This window comes from Heteronotia binoei, chromosome 3, assembly GCF_032191835.1.
Source record: "Heteronotia binoei isolate CCM8104 ecotype False Entrance Well chromosome 3, APGP_CSIRO_Hbin_v1, whole genome shotgun sequence".
NCBI classification, from domain to species: domain Eukaryota; kingdom Metazoa; phylum Chordata; class Lepidosauria; order Squamata; family Gekkonidae; genus Heteronotia; species Heteronotia binoei.
The window spans coordinates 56718445-56732435 of record NC_083225.1 but is presented as its reverse complement, the minus strand read 5'-3'; the positions used below and the strand labels follow the sequence as shown (position 1 = coordinate 56732435).

General features: G+C 43.3%; 2 protein-coding genes across 2 annotated transcripts in view; one reads left to right on the top strand and one right to left on the bottom strand.

Annotated features, from left to right (window-relative positions):
• GABRA5 (gamma-aminobutyric acid type A receptor subunit alpha5) overlaps window positions 1–877 on the bottom strand; it is a 96714-nt gene extending 95837 nt beyond the window's left edge. The window contains exon 1 of the mRNA XM_060233864.1: window positions 723–877. Coding sequence (XP_060089847.1) covers window positions 723–808 — 86 coding nt within the window. The 5' untranslated portion in view covers window positions 809–877. The remainder of the gene's footprint in view (window positions 1–722) is intronic.
• Window positions 1–13991, top strand: part of LOC132568247 (gamma-aminobutyric acid receptor subunit beta-3) — a 310478-nt gene that overhangs the window by 87761 nt on the left and 208726 nt on the right. The gene's annotated exons all lie outside the window — the stretch shown is intronic.

Sequence of the window (13991 nt, the reverse complement as noted above, 5' to 3'; positions counted from 1 at the left end):
ATAACAATCATGTGCCTTGGAGGCATTTGTGGCCTAGAGTACTGGGCTAACAAGTTTCAAAAAGTGGGAGCTGCTTTGCTCCCAAAACAAAAAGTTGTTGTGCCAGCGCATTCTGCTTCCAGAACATATGCAAAGATGGAGACCTGAGCATTTCACCTTATGGTGAGGTGCACAAGCACACACAGAACACTTGCATCTTGCTGATGCATGAATTCCTCTTCTGAATGTTACAGCAATAGGAGGGAAAACAGATGGGCAAGTCAAACATGCCCAGACTTTCCTTGTTAACATTCCAAACCAACCAGAGTCTCAAAGGCCAGAATTCTGACTGGCTCATCTTCTCATCCTGGTATCTACTATACACCTGGATGTTTGCTGGAAAAGTTAGTAAGTGCCAAGATTTATAGATCTTTCCCTTGTGTTTTATAATTTGTAACTCATTTGTCTTCAGAGCACCTCCAGATTTCAGGCTCAGATTACTGTTATTTTACAGATGGCGAAATTGAGACAGAAAGATACTTTGCTTGCTCCCTCCCAGTTGCCTGTGCTCCACACTGATAATCTTAAGGAAGCATCAGGGCTCTCCCTCTTAGTTTCTTTTGGATCAGCTTCTGGTTTTCAATAGATATATAGAGAAATCCTGAAGAAAACATGTAAAACCTCTATAAAGATGTTTGGGGGTTTTTTTTGAGGGGGGTAGGAATCATAGAATGGTAACTTACCCAAAATGACTGGCTAAACTCATGGAAACGCAGAGCAGGAAGCAGTTTTTGATCATGATATAATTAGAGCACATCCCATTGTCCATTCCCAGTGAAATGAGTACTAGAAACAGCTGACTTTGCAGGGGTGTACCTTTGCCACTTTTGTTCCGAAGCTGCAGTGGACAAGAAATGGAGAAATGCCCATCAGTGGCAAGACATCAAAATGGACAGATATGGGGCACTAGCTGTTCAATCTGCTCAGCAGGCAGGCCAAAAATATAGTTAACCCCACATTTAGAGAGGGAGAAAGCAGAATTTGAAGGAGGTTGGTTGAGGGAGCCTTTCTTGACACATGAAGATCACACAATACTCCCTCGAAGCAGTGGAGTCTTGTGAGCAAAAATTCTACTTTGTGAGCTACTGCTATTAAAGTTGTGAGCTGCTGCATAAATAAGTTTGCTCTACGGGCCATCTTTCCTGAACTAAGACAAAAATGTGTGCGCAGCGGCTAAAAACCTGTGATCTAGCTCACACTAACGCAGCTTAGAGGAAATGCTGCCCACAAGTGAATTCAGATATCCTAAACAGCTTGGATAATGGGAACTCTAGCATGGCAAGGATGACTCTGTTGGTTCAACTCATTACTCAGAATTCAATGACTTTCCACAGATAGATTTACACAAGAGATATCTCTGATCCACACATTAGTTAGGAAACTAAGAAAATCAATAGTATTGTTGAACCAACCAACAAAATTATCCAAAATATAATACTTAAGTTTGCCTTTAAAATAAATGCTTACTATTGTGAATCGTTTTCCCCTTTATTTCTCAAATGGAGCCATTCTTCCGTCTTAGATGGCTTTTTTTTAACAGCGCCTCCTGAAATCCAAGGTGCCAATATAAAGGGCCACAAATAAAAGCAAGGCCTGCTTCTTTCCCAGCACCTTAAGGACCCGGGGGACGGCATGGCAGGAAGACCTGCTTGCAGGATTGATGGGCACTCCTTGGAAGGCTGCCGGCGGGGTTCAAACAGCGAATCGTAACTATAGTGGAGGGAAATCACTCCCCCTTCTTTATTTTTGGTTCCTATCTCTTTGAAAAAAATAATTTTACAGCGTAGCAAAAGAAGGGTGCTTTTAAGGCAGATCTGAATCAACACTAGATCCTTTTCCCTTCTGCCATGCAACCCCCACCCCCGGCAGACAGTCAAGAGACACTCTGGCCACAGAGCAAGAGTGGGTGCATTTTTCTTTGCAAAGTGGCGGGGCAGCCATCAATCCCTGGAAATATTCGGGGGACAACAACAACAAAACCCAGCAAGAAGCTGGGCTGGGCTCCCCCTCCCTTAATTTTGTGTGTGTGTGTGTGATTTGCCTTAAAGTGCAGGGCAGGTGAAGTCCATTCACAGTAGTCCAAGGCGGGTTCCCTTGCACCCCCCCCCCCCGTGCTCTCCGGCCTCCGAACCCTGGGATAGCCGGTGCCTTGGAGAAGAAGCCTCGGCGTGGATTGGCTCGTCCTCCCACTCTCCCGTCACCTCCCCTCTTCACCTCCCTCCCTTGGCCAGAGAAAGAGGGCACTGCAGAGCCGCAGCCTTCTATTACCTCCGGCAGCCTTTCCCACCGCTCTTACCCCGGGAGGGACACGCAGCTCCCCCCCCCCTCCGCCCTGTCTGCCTTCCTCCCCTCCACAGAGGCCTCCCCCCTCCCCTCCTGTCCCGAGACAATTGTTATACCCGCAGCGGGATCCAGGCATGCAGCCCCGGCCGGCGCCTTTCGGGTGTCTTGCAGTCCCTGCTAAGGCTGCTGCTGCTGCTGCTGTTACTGCTGCACCGAGCGCCGCGCGCTGCAATGAAGCCGATCGAGCGCCTCGTCCTCTCCCGAGCCTCTCTGCCCCTGCCATGCACACAACTCCTGCAAACTCCTGCGAAAGATCACAAGTGCAGCAGGCGGCTCGCTGCTCCCCGGCGCCCCTGCGGCCCTTCGCCAGCCCAAGCTTTCCGCACCGGCTCCAAGGTTCCAGCCCAGATCGCCTCGAGAGCCCGGTCAAAGCAGAGCGCGCAGCTCAGCCTGTCACTCTTGGAGCCCCGTCGGCCAGCAAAGTTTGCCTGACGCGACCTGCTGGCCTCTTTCATCTCCTCCTTCCCACCACCCACCACCCCCCGCCCGGCTAGAAGGGGAGGGCGGAATGGCTGTGCGCGTCGCTCCCCTCGACTCCTGGCTCCTCTCGCCTCCACCCGCCAGCCAGCCCCTTGCGGAATTGCGCAAAGCCTCCTGCGAGCCCAGGCTGGCTGGTGCCACCAATGCCGCGCGCCTTACCAACTGTCCAAGCTCAGGCAATGGAGCACCTCGGGAACTGCCTCGCCGCCTCCGCTCTCGCTTTTCAGCCCGGGTTGTCGCCACTTATAATATATATATATACAGAGAGAGAGAAATCCCAGCAACTGTTAGTAACACATCTTCGCCCACGGCGCTCCAAAAGGGAAACCTGTCGGGGTGTTAATGGTTCAGATCCAGGGAGCCGCCGGCTTTCCAAGGCTGCTGGCGTTTGTTGGGTTTTTTTTTTTCCTCGCCCCCCCTCCCCAGATTTCTTCGGGTTTTCCCCGTCACCCCCCCTCCTCCCCCTTAGTCTTTCCCCTGTATTCCACACATGGCTTCTCCTCGGCTTGGAGCGGAACGGTTGCCAAGCAGATGTGCGCCAGCAGAGGCCGCTGCACGCATGGCAGAAATAGCCGATATTAATCACTGCGTCCCTTCGGAACGCAGGAGAACTCCCTAAACCAAATGCTTTCCTGAATAGCATTGTTTCTAGGAAGGGGCCGGGATTCCGAGACGAAGAGATGGCTTATAGGATTCACCTCCAAATATGGAGACTCCCGTTTCTAGGGCTTGGTAGATAATTCCCCCCCCCCTCCCAGGAGTTTGGGTAAAGTTGACTGCACTGGGGATACATTTAAATTGTGGATAGGTTTGTTGTTCCACATAGGATGGAAAAGTCAGAAGCCACAGTCACCCTTTTTATTTGAATCTACCAAAATTACACAAAGCCCTGTTTATGCTTTTGAGTTTCCCTGAACTCTTCATCAGCCTGGATATTTAGTACAAATTGGAGGGGGGTAGAGACCACCCCTACCCAACCAGACTGGTGAAGATTTCTGGGAACCTTAAAGATTGCTTGCTGTTTTGTGCCCTTTTGGAAGGCCCTAATAAAATGTATCACATTACTGTTGCTTATAAAGAGCTCTGTAATTAGTTTCCACTGTTCAAAATGCTGTGTGGTTCTTTTGTATCATCAAAAGAACACTTTGAGGTAGGTAGATTTCATCAGTTACCCTGCAGCAAATACATGCAGCCCATAATCTATAATCCTCAGCCTCATCTTCCTAGGTAGGAAATTCCATTTAATTCAGTGGGATGGGTAGGTACCTGTATAATGCATATCCGCAAACGTATTTATCATGTACTGTATGTTTTCCTGCACACATAAAATGTTTCATGTGTAGATATGAACAGTGCAATATGTGAAGCCACTTTGGTGGGTAAACCATAAGATAATGCAGGCATTTTAAGAAGGCATAACTCATAATAATACAAAAGAATACAGTCTGGATTCCTTGAGCGATTGAGTGGAGCTTGGTGCAGTCTGGCCAATGGGCTCCCCATCAAGCAGACTTCTTCAGGACAATGTCATACTCTTTAGTTCAGGTTCCCCTATCATGGAGCTTTCTACAGCTTGTTTGTGCAGTTTCTTCTCTGCAGGTTAGGCACAGCATCAGAGTTTGTGTGTGTGTGGGTGTGTGTACACACACAGACACAGAGGTACTACAGTAGCACCTTCAGATGATGCAGCATGACAAGATAAAAGAGTTTCATTGCATGCAAAGAAGGGAGCCCCCAATCTGTTTCTGACTAGACAAGTGCCAATCACACTATTAGCATATCAGGGGGAAAGCCTGTCTTGTGGTGCCAGTGTGGTGTACTGTAGAGGTTAGACAGACAGATTAGGATGTGAGGGGGGGGGGGAGATTGCTTTCTAATCCATTTTTGACTGTGAAGCTCACTTGGATAACCTTGGGATCAGTGACTCTCATACTATCTAACCTCACAAGGTAAGGATCAAACGGAGGAACCAATCGTTATATATGACATCCATGAACGATGGCAGGACAAAATTGTAATAGAAATAGATATTGCAGATGAAATATTTCTAACTTTGCAGTTAAAAATTACACATTCTGTTTACTAGTTAGAATCTCCTGTTTATATTCTTATTTGTGATATTTATTAGATTTATGCATCTCTGTATTGACAACTATATGTAATTATTTGTGTTTTTAATGTCAATAAAGGTAAATATATGTATGTATAATTACATATTCTAGAAAGGTAGCTCACTGAAATTAGGGGAAGTACTTCTGAAACATTTTGCAGAATTAGGCTCCAAGTCACAAGTGCATTCTAAAAAAAGAAATCAGAATTCTGCACCATGGTGTATCTGAATCTGTATTAATCTATGCTGTTTCATGCATTTCATACATCACAACACGTACAGTGCAATAAAAAAAAAGACCTACACATTTCTAAGCCCATTGGCTTCAATGGACTGAGAGGGGTGTCTTTCTTCTTGGAATGGCACTTATCCTGTTACTGCTGACCATGGGCAAAGCAAAGAGCTATGCGGGTGACTGAGTCCCACCTTCAGTGTTTGCTTTGGCCTCATGTTTTCCAGGTAATTTTTGAATCCCTAAGGCTAGATATGAGTTTCTAAGATAAAAAAGATAAAGCTGAGATTCTGAGAATGCCAAGGTCTGTTCTTACTTACTCAGTTTCACTATTTGCAGGTGCAGGATTGCACTGTTATACGAAGGTCAGTTTGCTAGGAATGTCTTTCGTTTCATCCAAGACTCATCCTGTTTTCAGCATCATGAAGAGAAATTATTGACTATAAAGTCAGGGCCTTGGAAGAAAAGGATACAAAACAGTTTCAAGGAGGCACCTCCTTCTGTAAAAGTTGATATGTGCCTTTTCTAACCAGAAAGTATCATTACAGCTGGTGTAATGTGGCTGGTGTTGCCTTTCACAATCTGCCTTGCTACTTTTTGCTCCCTTTGCAGACTCTACAAAAGCTCTTATCCTTCTCTCATCTAACACTCCTAATTCCATCATCAGCAATTGAACAGCTCCCCTGGAAGCTACCTTACACTGAGTCTGACTACTGAGCTATTAAGGCCTTCATTGCTGGCTCTGATTGAACGCAGCTCTCTGTGGTCTCAGGTGGAGCTCTTCCATTTCACCACCTGATCCTTTTAACTGGAGATGCCAGGGACTGAACCTGGGACCTTCTGCATGCCAAGCAGATGCTCTGCTGCTGAGCCACTGAGGTGCTATTCTTATGTTTCTTCCATTTCCTGCCAACACACTGTTCCTTTTCTTACTCCACAAACCTCCAAAGTTTTACAGGTCCTGTGCTTGGGAATCTGCAGTTGAATGGAGAAAATTGCTACCAGTTCTCCTCATTGGTCAGACTGCTTTTGCCACTTAAGTATACAGATTTCCTGCATAGATCACTTAGGCAACATGCTTCCTTCCATCAGTCACTTCTGGCATCCAGGCATCCCCAGTAAGCCTCAATAATCTGGTCCCTACATGGATCCACTGAGTGAAATATGAATACTGTTCCTTTTGAGTAGAATACTAATACCATATGATATGTGAATGCTAAGAGCCTTCAGAAAGAAGCCATGTAGGCATGGGGATTTTCCATGTGATGAGACTGATCCATGTGAGCTGTGCATGGAACATAAGAAGTGGGGCAAAGATGTGCAGATGGGAGAGCACTTTCAGAATGGGGCCACCCCAGTTTTCATAGAAGAAACTGTTTAAGTGAAGTGGGGAAACCCCACAAATCATGTTCTATGTCTACCAGAGGCTGGCATAGAACATGATAGTCATTTTGATAGTCAACCTTCAACAATCAAGTTACAAGTTCAAGTGCAAACCCCAACTCTGTTGGGATCAGTGACTAAAATCCTATTGATGTTGACAGCATGACAATCAGGCCACACAAAAGGGGGGGAAACGCTGATATAATTGTGTACAGTGCAAGCAGTATGTGCAATTAGTGAAAACACTCCCTATATAGAGTGCATGATACAGTGAATTATGACAAGCATGGCTGTGACACACCTAACATGGCTGGTTTGCAGCATGGGCACAGGAGGGGTCTGGAGGAGGTCCAACAGCTGGCAAAAGCAGGAGCCTCAGGCCACCTTGCTGGCCGGGCTACATCATCCATGGGTTGGCCTGGGGAGGTGCAGGGAGTTTTGGAAGGCCCTACAAAGGGGTGACATAGAATCCACCCAGTTCTATTTAAAGATCTGGCAGAACACTTTTTGCTTGGATCCCCACCTGCCCTCCCAGGTATTTGGATTTGCTGTTTGTATACTTGGGGTAGATCCTTTGTGGCAGATCCTTTGTGTGTCTACCTCCCTTCCTTTTGAGGACTCACAAATGGAGTCTGCAGTTTCTGAGCCACCATGTAGTATGCCCAGCTCAGAGGCTGTGCCCAGGCTCACCCCAGATGTCAAATGGGACCATTCAGTGGCAACTGTCTTTGTGACACCAATATATTTCTCACTGACAGGCTTTGCCTAGCAGGTGAGTTGTGGGACATTTTATTGAGCAGCAGGGGAGTCACTTGATTGGCCAGGAACTTCTCCTATGCTTTGCCAATGCTCCTTGATCCATAATAAATAAAAACTGTGGTCTGTTTTTATTTATTTTTTAAATGCTCTAGTTGTGTGTTTATGTTGTTCCACAAGATCCGTCCTTACTAAGCCCTGAGCCTGCAATCAGTAAGCAGTCGATGGTCCACCAGCTAATTAAGGCACCGTTTCACTAATTTCTTCAGAATTGTTTCTGTTACAGACCCATTGCAGAATGGCTTTGTATAGTTGTTGTAGACTGTTGTTTATGCCAGCCAATCATAGAGGAAAAAAGGGGGGACACTTCAATCATATATCTGCGATCCAATTCTTATATACAGTTCTGATAGTATTTCACGTACAACTCTGATATCAAAGAGGCCAATAAAACTTCTGAGGATAAACTGACCCACAATCCACATGGATGCAATATTCTAAACATGTAAATGGGCACGGTCACACAAACAATTATATCTGACATAACGCTGCCCCACTGCCGGATTTAAAGTGCTCATCCAGATTGGAACATCTGTCAATCAGGGTTTCATCCGTTCTAACTCCGTGTTTCCCCATCCCATCTTGAAGTTATTTGATGGTGGAGAAAGTCTGGACCAAAAAAATCACTATGCAATAGGGATGGGTTCCGTTGCTGTCTGATCACTTAATGCGCTCTACACAAAACAGCATTTTAGATGTCTACTCCTGCCATGTTTAGAATTGTGACTTCATTTAAGAAAGTACAGCCACAGCATTATACCAGTGTTATGCATTCAGGAGACTCAGTAAACATATTAAATAACTGTGAATTTGTGTACAATGAAAATCAAAACCATTTCATTAATAAGCAGTCATCATTTCCTCAATAGCAGTTGTTCCACCCTGGGCTTCTGCTTTCTTCAGCTCATGTGATCGATTCCCCACCTGTTGCTGTGCATGCACATTTTGACCTGCAGCTATCTTCAGTTTTCCTTGAGGCTTGTTGATCCTATTTTTTTTTTTTTAATTGAAGCCTTGGGGAAAATAGGAGGGAGCTGTGGGTCAAACTGCACCCACATAGCAACTTGATATGAAATGACACTATACATGGAAAAGCATATATTGATGTTACATTTGAGATACCAAGTTGATCTCAAATACCAAACAACAACACCAAAAAAATAGGATACTTGATCTGAGGAAAAAAAGAATAAAGAAATAAACTATTCTTAGACTGTATGAAACATTGCAAACAAGAGATAGTTTGTGGCCCCATTCTGTGACATTTACTCAAGGTCTCCTCACATTGGAAAGCTGAGAGCTGGTGAGTTAATACGAACAATGTAAGAAGCTCTAGGAGAAAACCTAAGCAAGTCTACTCATAAGTACATTCAATTGCACTCACCAGGATTTACTCTCAGGTAAGTTTCAGTGTTTCTGCAACAGATCAACCTTGTTAAATCTGTTGTAGAAAACAAACAAAAGCCCAGAAAGTAGTCTTATAACTGCTATATGAACAAATAAATAAATAGAGCTGACATCTTTCTTAAGTGCTCCAGGTGTTAAATTTGTTTAACTCACTCAACTTGGCAGCCCCATGTGGCCCTTTGACTTGCTGTTCAGAGCACCATTCCCCAATGTGACAACTTCCCTATGTTTCAAGAACCTAACCAAGGCCATCACCTGGTGGGGCTTCTTGGCACTTGGTTCCTACCCTGAAATAGCTGCCATCTGAGAAATAAGCAAGCTGTGAACTTCTTTCAGGTGCAGACCTCATGCTCAGGATGGAAGTATAAATGGCTCTTTTGGCTAAGAGTACTTTCAAATGAGCTGCAGAGTACCATGGACGGAGTGTGTTCCATGACCATGATATCTCATTATTGGCAATTACAACCAGCCTGAATGGTCATGGATTTACCCTGTATAGTTTTGAGTAGAGATGTGCATGAAATGAACTACAAACCAGTATTTGTGCATGAATCAGGCTGGTTTGTGGTTTGTTCTGAACTGATTTGGTGATCACTCCATGTCTGAACTGGAAAATGAACATGCTGGAGGTGGGAACCCTACAAACAACCCATAGCAGTTGTCCATAGTTTGATTGGCAACTCTGGGAGCTAGTCATGGAGCTCCCAATCTGATCTATGGGAGCAGACACCCTTACTCCACTGCTTCCACTTCGCAGCATGAAGAGAGAAGAGTTAGTTGTCATGAGAGTTGAAAGTTGAGCTTTCCTGGGGTTACCTGCTTTGGGGGCTATAACATGGACGTTCCAAATCCAATCTTTGCCAAATTTGGAGGGTGGATGGAGGAGTCTCCTGAAGACTCCCAGTGAGTTTTGCACCTCCCGAACCCAACAAACCAATGAACCATTAACTGGTTTGGGCAGTCATACGAATCACAAAATGAAATTGTTTAATAAAGAAAGAATAAAGAAATAAAGTATTCTTAGACTGTATGAAACGTTGCAAACAAGAGATAGTTTGTGGCCCCATTCGGTGACATTTACTCAAGGTCTCCTCACGTTGGAAAGCTGAGAACCGGTGAGTTAATATGAGCAATGTAAGTTTGGGCAATTAAATGAACCAACACGAACCACCATTTTCCCATTCCATGCCCATCCCTACTTTTGAGTTTGGCAAGAAAGCAATGGTCTACATTTCATAGGGATTTCACACACACCCCTTCTCTCTTTCAGTCAATACATATTCTGCTGAGAATCAATGTTATACTTCTGATGGTAGCCTCTAGTGCAATATGCTCCAGTAAATGTGTTGGTCTTCAAGGTGCCATAAGACTTGTTTTAAGAGACATAGTTACCCTTCTGGTATATGTCCACTGCAATATAACTGCCTGAAGTGATAAGACAGAATGATCCATGGTGATGGATTCTTGGTAGCAGTCTCCCTCATTCAAGTACTGAAGTAATAGTTGTAATTAACTAGTGAAAAACTTAATCACAGTCAGACAAAGAATTAGAAACTCTTAAAGCATCACTGGCCTGCTTTCATCAGATCCTGGCTGCTAAGCAGGGTCAGCCCTTGTTAGTATTTGGATGGGAGACCACCAAGGAAGCCCAGAGTTGCTATGCAGAGGCAGACAATGGCAAGTCACCCATGAACATCTCTTGCCTTGAAAACCCCATGGAGTAGCTATACGACAGCTGTGACTTGACAGCATTTTCCACCACCATCAAGGATAATTATTCTGACTGGCAAGAAGTTATGAATGCATATTAGTTATGGGTTTGTAATTGTTATTGGACCAACAATGTCAGTAAGATGGCACTGCATAGAACTCTTTAGGTGAAAAACAAGGAGAAAACAAAAGTGCCTTATGAACCATGTTGGTTCCTGTCCATCCTTCAAGGCACCAAAAAGAAAGACATCTGGATTACAGCAGAGCTTTCTATGTTATAAAAACGGCTTCCCAAAATTCACAGAAATGAGAATAGACGTCAAGCCTTTAATGAGCATTCCTTTCTTGTGTAGATTCACATCAGAGCTTTTTGATTTGTAATGTAGGTTAATGAGGCACCAGGATGACATAGCCTGATTTTTTTGTCATTAAATACAAATTGTAAATAAGGGTGCTGGCCTAGAATCTTGTGTTTGAATCTTAAGACAGCCTCGTTGTCTAATTCTCTGCTCCAGATTCAACATTACTTTAGTCCGCCATTCATTTCTGTAACACATCAGATCTTTCCCTCAGAGTGTATGATAAAAAAAAAAATGAATATTCATTCCACAAACTCAAGGGAGAAAATGGTTAATAAGAAAAGAGCCTGGAAATTGGTGGGAAGTCTTAACGTCAAGGAGAATGCAGAGCAGACTTTTAACTTCTCGAAGAAAATGAAAAGTGCATTCCACTGCAAAAGGGAACATTTGATAAATATCAATTTAATTTTAGGAGATTGTGCTTGCCATGAGAAATATCAGCTTACAGGCACACATTGCTAAACCCCATCTGTTCTGTCAGCATTTTCCTCCTGTTATTTAGGGGGAAGCGTGATGCATAAATACCTGCAGTTGGTTAATGGACCCTTAGAGGGTGCTATAGTTCCACAGAAGCTAAGGTTTAGCAGCACAAATATCCCCATTTATATAGCCGTCCTGCCATTGATATAAGAAATCTATAGGTGAAGTGAAGCCATTTGAACTGAGGGTGGAGCAGTTACTCTGCTTGCAGTTGTGCTCATCTTTTCTGCACAGGCTTCAGAGCTGTACATATGGGCGAATCTCTATATAATCGTGACAATAAACAAGCCAAAGACAAAAAGCAATGAGTCAATGACAAAAATGCTACATGCATTTAATTGGATATCATCCAGTTATTGCTGCAAAGTTAGAGATAAAATAAATATTCTAGTTTTTATTTAGGCATTTATTGCTTGTTGTTTATTGTTCCAGGATATGCACACACACAGCATGAAAATCATTTGTACTTTTAACACATGAGCTAAAGTGAGGAATTACCATGCCTGAGCAGTTTACCCTATTGGTTCCTGGGATTATACTTTATATTCCCATTATATTTTCAATACTTGTATTATAAAGTAACTTCTGACAGCTATTTTGTCATGATATAATTGTGTTGCAAACATTTTATTCACAATAGGAACCAGACTCATTCCTGGCAGAAATCCAGCTCTGAAGACCAATGTGACACAATGAGTTAGTTTTCAGTTATATAGTCTGGAGATGAAGGGAAGAAAGGACTGCATTTCCTCTAGAGCTGCCAATTCTGGATTGGGGAATTCCTGGAGATTTGGGGGTGGAGTAACCCTAATTCCCTCAAAGGGATAATCTCAGTAGAGGCAGCCAATCCTGTTGCAAGAACTGCTCATACTGAATCACCTTTCTGGTATACAACTCTTACAAATTTGTATCACATACTTGCTCCTGAAATTTCAGGGCTCAAAATACACAATTGTGCTCCCTGCTTCTATTTTATCCTTGAGAGGCACAGTGTGAATTGAGCAGGGATTTATTTGAACTAGGATTTGAATCCTAGATCAGCACTTTAATTACTATACCGCATTGACTGACTAATTCTTTAAAATTTCCAGGATGCTGTCCGTCTTTGCTCCTGGTCAGTTTAACATTTGTTGACCTCACTGCATGATATGGTGAACTTTATTTAAGAGAGCTGCAAAATACCCCGCCTTGGCGGGGAGGGCGGGGTATAAATCGAATTAAACATAAGCATATATCGAATTAAACATAAGCATATATCGAATTAAACATATAAATTGAATTTAAACAAAATTAGACCAGGCTTAGTATGTAACATGTTTTTTTAAAATACCATTTATTGACTTTATTACCTGACTTTTCTGCAGCATGATTTTTGTGTCTCAAATATCATTCTTCCTGACTGATATGGTGCTTTATACAAACTTGAAAATATAGCACAAATGTACATGCCATCATGTTGCATCTGACTTGTGGTGACCCCAGTAAGGGGCTTTCAAGGCAAGTGAGGAGCAGAGGTAGTTTGTCATTGTGTTCCTCTGCAGAGTCTGTGTTGGTGGTCTCCCATCCAAATATCAGTAAGTGATGTAGTGATGGGTCAGTGATGCTCTGTACTCTTGGAGCATCAGTGGGAGAGCTTCTGGAGTTCTGACCCTGCTGGTAGACCTCCTGAAGGCACCTTGGTTTTGGCCACTGTGTAGTACAGAGTGTTGGACTGGATGGGCCATTGGCCTGATCCAAAATGGCTTCTTATGTTCTTACCAACCTTGCTTAGATTTTGAGATCTGATGAGACTGGGCGATTCCATGCTGCCTTCCCTCTGGAAAATACAGTACCAGTCCCATTTTTTTGACTGATCAAGGATTGTGCTGTATGTCAGAGAAACAGGAGTGGAGGTTTTACAAAGTCATATGGGAACAGTATGGTGGTAGGATACAGTTCTTTCTTATCAGTGTATCTCTGTAACAGGAAAGATACCCCTGGAAACTTCTCTCCAGACCTAGAAGAGGAATGGGTGCATAAATAAGGTGATGGGCATAGTGAAAAGTTTGTTTATATTGCAGTAAAAAGTAAAAGCTTTAATGCCAATCTTTCTCTGTGTGTTAAGTGCCATCAAGTGACTTCCAATGCATGATGACAATAGCATCATCCATTATAAGAAACTCCAAAACATCCAACTATTAAAAGCCTTTCAGGTCTTGCAAATTAAGGACCGTGGCTTCCTTGTTCAAGTCATGCTGGGTCTTCTTCTTTTCCTGCTGTACATTTTTTTCTAGCATTATTGTCTTTTTCGGTGATTCTTTTCTTCTTATAATGTGACCAAAATACAACAGCCTTGTTTTAGCTTCTAGGAACAGTTGAACTAGAACCCATGTGTTTGTTTTTTTGGTGGTGCATGGTATCCATAAAACTTTTCTCCAATACCACATTTCAAATGAAATCAACTGTCTTCCTGTTAGCTTTCTTCATTGTCCAACTTCTACACTCATATAGTAATGGGGAATACTATGGTATGAATTTTCTTAATCTTGGTCACCAGTCCTTACACCTAAGAATCTTTTCCATCTTCTTCATGGCTGTCCTTCCCAATTTCAGTCTCCTGATTTCTTAGTTGCAGTATCCCTTTTGGTTGATA